The sequence below is a fragment of the Cannabis sativa genome, chromosome 7 (genome assembly GCF_029168945.1).
Source record: "Cannabis sativa cultivar Pink pepper isolate KNU-18-1 chromosome 7, ASM2916894v1, whole genome shotgun sequence".
Lineage (NCBI taxonomy): Eukaryota > Viridiplantae > Streptophyta > Magnoliopsida > Rosales > Cannabaceae > Cannabis > Cannabis sativa.
The window spans coordinates 37,935,689-37,942,964 of NC_083607.1; the positions used below are offsets into that span (position 1 = coordinate 37,935,689).

At 33.9% G+C, this 7,276-nt stretch overlaps 1 protein-coding gene across 2 annotated transcripts; it reads right to left on the minus strand.

Annotated features, from left to right (window-relative positions):
- Positions 1–742: 742 nt before the first annotated feature.
- Positions 743–6,970, minus strand: LOC115697013 (coatomer subunit delta). 2 transcript variants are annotated; one of them, XM_030623913.2, is made up of 12 exons: positions 6,846–6,970; positions 5,878–5,937; positions 5,546–5,585; positions 4,540–4,763; positions 3,631–3,873; positions 3,364–3,526; positions 2,743–3,056; positions 2,295–2,490; positions 2,018–2,171; positions 1,359–1,421; positions 1,169–1,265; positions 743–1,038 (listed from the first exon to the last, which is right to left on the minus strand). In XM_030623913.2, exons 2-12 carry the CDS (start codon positions 5,878–5,880, stop codon positions 949–951), a joined length of 1,587 nt encoding a protein of 528 aa, XP_030479773.1. In that variant the 5' UTR covers positions 5,881–5,937; positions 6,846–6,970; the 3' UTR covers positions 743–948. The 2 variants fall into 2 exon arrangements, with proteins under 2 accessions (XP_030479773.1, XP_030479774.1); XM_030623914.2 differs by having other exon boundaries at positions 6,797–6,864.
- Between the last annotated feature and the right edge of the window lie 306 nt (positions 6,971–7,276).

A 7,276-nucleotide genomic window follows, 5' to 3' on the forward strand; every position in this document is an offset into this window, starting at 1 on the left:
ACTTCATCTCCTTCCATTCTCAATCGTATAAATGACAATTTCTATCTTAAATGGTATTTATAAGGAATAATTTTATTTTTATTTTATTATATATAAACAAAAAGTCACCCAACACATGTTTCGTGTTACATGTAACTCACCGTCATGACATCTTCTAAAAAGAAAATGGTTTATTAAATTTTGTTAATACAAAGGTTACGTATAGGTGATTTATAGTGGCAAGATTGTTGTTGTGGAGTTCTTGTCTTGCTACACAAAAGTAAATTTGTACATTTATTTTCAGATTTGTTGTTGTTAAAAAGTAAATTTGTACATTTATTTTCAGATTTGTTGTTGTTAAAAAGTAAATTTGTCGTCCATCTGTAGTATTTTTCCCATATTTTTTTTTTTGTTGTTTTATTTACCAAATTTTTTCTTTGAAAAAACAAATAAAATGAATGAAAAAACCGAATTTTGTAACTTTACGATTTTATCTTTTAAAAGCAATATTTTGAAAAGAAAAAATAAATTAATAAACAAAAATGTTCGGTGTAGTGAGAATGAATAAAATAACATAAAAAATAAATTGACTAAAAAATATCAAAAGAATTTTGCCTCTTACAATTTCTCTCAATCCACATATATTTCTCTTGTTGGCAAACATGCTGCTATATAAGCAGCAGAAAGTGATAACTCATTGAAAAGCATCAATACATCTTTTCACTAATTGAATCTGAATTCGAGATAAAAACTGATACAAGAATAAAACAACAAGCACATTTTCTTTTCTTATGACTCAATGAAAGAGAAATACAGCTCAAAGGATTACTAGAGTATTTCTTATAGGCATCCGAAAGTTCCCACATTCTAAAAACAAAATAATAAAATCATTAGCCTCAACAAAAGTTCATGAAAGGTCACGGCCACAACTGCAGAATAAGTGATTTAATCAATACCAAAATTTGCAAATTAGACAACTTGGTAATTCTCTGTCAACAACTGCGTTCTTTGGCCGAACTTGGGTGGGGCTCCACCTTTCTGGGGCAAGACGTTCACAACCTGCAAAACAGATGTTCATTGTCAATAAAGCTACCAGCGGTATACATATGCATTTTCACCAAACGTTTACAATATTATTCACTAATCGACTGTAGTTATACAGATGATACAAGGGGAAACAAGGGCATACCTTCAATTCACTAAAAGTATTAGTAGCAGAGAAGTTCACAGAAATAGGGAAAAATACAGATGAGTCTGCTGGGGGAACAACAAACTCCATCGATCCACTGCAAGCAGTTCATCATACAACATAACGATCACTTGCATTGAAATCATGTATGATAGGTTTCAAAAGGAAAATGACAGTAACAAGTTCTTACCTTCGGTTCGAGTTGTCAATAAGTAGAATGGACCACTCCAACACAGAATTCCTTGGGTCAAACCTGCAATCCATACAAAGTGCAAATTGATACCAAACTCAAATAAAATGTAGTGCAACTCATAAACAATGCAAATGGATACAGAACTTGAACAACATGAAGTACAGTTCAGCAAAAATGTGATAGAACCTATCATGATACGATAAATACCCTGAAATTTCATTGCCAATGCAACTCAATATGTGCTACTTACACATCACAGAGGAGAAAGAGGGCAATTGGACATTATTTGCTATTTTGTGGAAAATGGCAATACTAAAGCAATGACTTTTTGCACAGTATAAAAAAAAAAAAGCAAACCACAAAATCCAACAGGTATTATGCGAGTTTAATTTAATAAAGTTACTAATTTATCACTAAATCACAGCAGTCAGACTTGAGAACTATCTCAACCCCCCAAAAAAAAAAACAAAAGTATGATCGCAACATCACCCATTTGATTTCACAAGGAACTATATATAAACATTACACGAATAATAGAGTAGCCAAACCCAGAAACCCCAACATGTAGAGTTAGTCAAGAACATCAGTTACATATTCTGTTTTTACTTAATGCTATTTCCTCAGAAGCAAAAGGTAAAAGAAAATTAATTTCTTACCTCCATTCACCATCAACTTGTCTGACATTTGGAGCCTCACGAAGAGCAGGAAGAGGTACAGAGATCACAACATTCCGCAGATCAAACATTGAGGAAGCTTCATATTCAATGCTAACATATGTTTCATTACCAGAAACAGAGGGCCAGCAGTTAACTGCAACAAACAATGGCATGTAAACAACATCAACATACAAGACACTGTAAACCAAAATATTAAGAAGAATGATGGATACTCGCTAATTTTATTTTATTTTTTTTTTAAAAAAAAAAACCCTACTTGTTAAAGGCACCATTGATTCATCTGTGCTCTGCATCCGCCACTTCAAAAGACCAACACCCGCAGCATCACTGTTACCAGCAGGGAAAGGCCGATTAGGATCCTTCAAGCCTAGAATATTTTCATTGGCAAACAACTCCTTGTTCATATTAGGGTGTGTCTTGAAAAGAATGCCAGGATTTCCACCAGTTTCGATCTAAAATAAGGCAGAACATAGCACAATTATAACAAGACAAACTAAAGGACAGTTGAACAAAAATCTTGGAAGTCCTTTAAATAAGAAAACACTGACAGGAAACCACCTGTTGACTCTCAAAAGAAACATTATTTCTAGTTTCCTAGCCCCATGAACAATTAGGACAAGGTCTATGTCATCACATACATTACACCTCTTCTTAATTAAACTATCACCAGAATTATCAGTAGAAAGTAGCTTAGATTACAGTACCTGAACTTGGATTTGCCCATCTTCTGCATTTAGTATCTGCAGCGACAATGTTCCCTGAACATCAAAGTTACTAACACCACCATCTCGTTTCAGTGTTACATTTAGTTTCTCCTCGACAGTCAAAGTGACAGGATCAGTTAGAGGAGGGGCAGATGATCTAGATTGGCCTGCTGCTTTTGGCTGCACATCTTCAAGGATAACCTCCCCTTCTGCTTTCAAAGACTCCAAGAATTGGTTAGTCCTTTGTGATTTCCCTAATTGCATACCAAGACCTTTTGGAGGAGCATTGGCAGCCGAAGGTTGACGACCTGAGCCTGTTAGTGAAAGTCATCAATAAAAAGTCATAGCATTAAATCAATGGTATTAAAAGAGATGGAATGGATTCATCACAAGACAACCAAAAAATAGAGCTTAAGAACCATGCCCTCAAAATTTAATCTTGATTGAACTATGACAAGTCTAAAGAACACAATTAAGTATTGCTAGAGTTATTTTAAAAAAAATTGAAAGTACATTATACAGTAAGTTGAAATAAGTACCAGCATTACACATTAAATTCAATAAGAAATGGTATGTGCGATAAGCCTTGTGTAAAATTCATAATGAAGAACATGAACAAACCTTTAGGCTTCATTGCATATAGATCGATCTCAGTGTTCAATCCAAAACCAGAACCACTACCAAAACCACTTCCAGTATTGGAAATGCTCATCTCACTAAAGCTGCTCTCTATTCTTCCTGAGCCCATTGACATAAACCCTCCCTTATCACCTCTCTTTTCAATCTGCAAGCGAAACGATGATGCTCAGTTTTGATACATACGAACAAAGAATATTATAGAATGCATAAAACTACTACATGGGCGACATCAGAAGCCTAATAGAGTACCTTGCTCTTGTCAATCTCACTAGCTTTACGTTTCATGACATCTTTCGTTTCGTTAATCTTGCTTTGCATTACGAGTTTGTGCAGCTTCTCTTCGTGACTCTCCATTTCACAGTACTGTTTAACCTGAGCAACAGTGACATTTTCCTTGTGTCCAAGAGAGATGACCTCATCAAAAGCAAAAATCAGCTCAAAAGCAGTCCTGCAAATGCCCTCTTCATCTAGAGACATAGAATACTCCGGCACCTAAAGTTAGTTAAGGAATAAACTTATACATATATCCCACCTAATTCCTATTCAAATTGTTCAAGTGATATTATTGTACAAGAGACTGAGAGTTAAACATTTATAGGGGGAAAAAAAGAAAAAAAATAAATAAGACCAAAAGAAACTTCAGAAAGGTATCCACGAAATAGAAGGTTCAGCTGGACAATATCAGGGTTCACCTGGACCCTAGTGTCCTACTTTTCTTCAATAAGAGATTTTTAAGGCAAATTAAGTTGTTTACATTTTCACAAACACCTCAACATGTCAACACAGAAAAATGATTTCTTGTTTTCTTAAAGTGAGCTAGTGATGCAAATTAATTTAAATTCCCAACTTAGCAAAAGTGGTGTAAGCAAAAGAAGTGGAAACTATCTTTGTGTGCTTGCCTAATGATGCATCTCTCGAGCCCTTTATAGAAATTAGAACCTACATGCTAAGAATAATTGACCAAAGGTGGAGCACAAATTATCCAGGGTAAAGTTGAAAAGCTGCCAAGTTGTTCATGTGATGTAACATTTTTTTCCTCTGTGGTATAATATTTTATTTTAAGGAAGCAAGAAAGAGCAGAGATGCATACACATGCTAAAACACCTCCCATTGTATGGACAGTGTGATAAAAATCATAAACCAGCTAACAAAGGATACAAGCTTTGAGAGCAGCCGCAGTGTCTCCAAATCTTCCAGAATATTGCTCTGTTTGTTTGTGACAAGTAGCAAGTACAAAGCTTCAATAGGCTGGTAAACATAGCGAACATTTTCTGTCTCAAAATATGTATGTTGTTTTCCAGTGCCTATCAACTTTGGGAAAGCAGCAAGAAGACCTTCTATTCTTATGCGAGACATGTCCACATATTGCCTAGAGACAAGTACTGTCAAAGCAAGAAATAAAACAGCCAATTAGAACTCCTAACTTAACAACAATATACTTATTTACAGACTAAAAGAAATATGGTACTCAAGGACAGATTATAAAATGATATGTAAATTGTGCTTGCCCATAACATCAAAGAAATTACTTGAAGGATTTTATATGCAAGAAAGAATAAAGGAGACAATGCAAAAATAAATAAAACAAATGTTTTGACAATGCCAGTAGGTGCACCATATTCTGAAAGCTTTAATCACATTCCTATCCAAAAGAAAAAAATCACTCCAATCCCAAATTGTTGCTACAAAATAACTTTACTATGTGAGAAAACAAGAGTATAAAGACTTTAGAACCTACCCGACAGATCAATGACCAATGTACTTTACCAGTTCCAGTCAATCAATCTTCTGATCAGCCAATGAAATATAGCTTAAATACAGACAAATTCTTTCCACAATTGCATTCTTTTAGGTAGCTAACATTAAATAATAAAAATCCAAGCAGAACTTCAACATAAATCCAGTTTTACATCGAGGTGGTTGTTTCATTACCATCATCTTAAGTTATAACATAGCATTCCTAGGGTGTTTAAACATTAACTTCTTAGCAATTCAATTGTACACAAGACAGCACTATAGCAACTGAACAAGACATGAGTTCTGCAATCAGAATAAAAGTAAAATCTCTTGTTTGGCCCTATGTAATAATACATGACATTTTGAATGAGTGCTTTGTTCTATATTATCAAATAGTACTGATAAATAAATGTAAGACAATTCGCACCTTTCCCAGATTTGGTTACAATGGAAGCAGCAAGAACAACCTACGCAGCAAGTGAAGATGATTGATAAGCATTATAACATAAACATATAATATCAATATAGCATCAAAATTCTGAAATAGCAAAATGCTTGGTAAAAGTTATAAGCATGAGCCGATCTCAATTACTCAAAATTGTGAGAGTACGTTTGCTTCATTACATGTCTCTAAACAACAAATGGACGACTTACCAATGGATAGCTCAATCCATAAAATAATGATAAGGAAAAATAGAAAAAAAAAAAAATCAAAACATGACTGTGACAAAAGGATTAATGGAGAGCGCAAATTCTTACCATCTTGTTATGTCAAGATTAGAAACCAAACATGAACGACCAAAATGAAGAATCCAGCACCTAAAATGCAGAAATGCAGTGAACATAAGAAAACAATACAATTTCCAAAATCAACAAAATATGGAGTATCATCATGCAACTCCATGTCGTCATTAGACTGTAACATACATTTTTATAAGCACACCAATGCTTGCTAATTTGACTAAAATCGTGATCCAATTTAACTTTCAACCATGTCTCACTGAAATTCGTATACACTATTACCACCGACCCCAAGCAGTACAACAAAATTCCGAGAGAAAAAAACAGGCCTGACAAGAATGGGGATTTGAATTGAATATTTTACGAAACTAGATCCAATTCACTCCTACATTCAAATATTCGAAGCAGTAATTTTGCTATGATGTAAGACAAAAAAAAATGAGGTGGATCACGTTGGGAAAACCAGAGTAATAAATCAAGATCTCACAAACTAAAAACCAAAACTTCCTACGGAGGCTCCTAAAAAAATATTGCAGGATTAAAAAAGAAAACATAATACCAATAGATCTACGAATCAAAGAGCAACCCACTTAGACATTTCCATAGACATAATGAATTATATGTTTTTTGAACTCTACCTTCTCAGTATTGGTATTTCATAAAAACATATGTACTTAAATACATAATATTAAAGGAAAAAAAACACCACAAAATGTTCTATAATTCCGATGGCGAGGGGTTGCGAGAAAAATCAGTAAATTAAGAATAATATGAATCACAGAGAAATCAATTGAAGAAAAATAAGTAAGAGAAGTAGGAAATCAAGGACCATATCCATCAAAATTGAAGCAATATAAGAATCAGATCTACAACATTTCCCACCCAAGAGGAATAGATCTCTATGAGACTGATATCAAAATCAAAATCGAAATCAAACCTTGAGTTGAAAGAAAGGAGCAAAGATCCAGAGATTAGAAATCACTTACAGAGAAGCTGTATTAGAGCAGAACGATCTGAAGCTCGGAGATCCAAACCAAATTTGGGACTACTCTCTCCAGCGCTACTCTACTAATCTTCTCAGAGCCAAATCATTATTTTGGGCTTCAGTGGGCCAGGATTAGGCCCATAAAATGTCCAATTAAGTTTAAGGTTTTTATTTGGGAAACTTACAAAAATACTGGAATTTGAGTTAACTTTTACAAAAATACTGTTACACGAAAAAATTTTCAAAAATACTGTGTTTTTATAAAACACCAGTAAAACACAAAACAGAACAACTCAAAACAACAGTAGAATAACTAAAAAACACCAGTAGAACACCAGTGAAAACTTAACACAATATACTGCAGTATGAAACTTATAAAAAAAACACGGTAAAAAAGTAAAAAAATACCGCATGATAGTATTTTTGTAAAAA

What these genes read in the sequence shown, in the direction of transcription:
- LOC115697013 (XM_030623913.2), bottom strand. An exon ending in ATCAATGGTGCCTTTAACAA is followed by an intron (nt 2,172 to 2,294) that starts GTAGGGTTTTTT and finishes TGTTTGTTGCAG; the next exon opens with TTAACTGCTGGCCCTCTGTT. An exon ending in ATACTTTTAGTGAATTGAAG is followed by an intron (nt 1,039 to 1,168) that starts GTATGCCCTTGT and finishes TCTGTTTTGCAG; the next exon opens with GTTGTGAACGTCTTGCCCCA.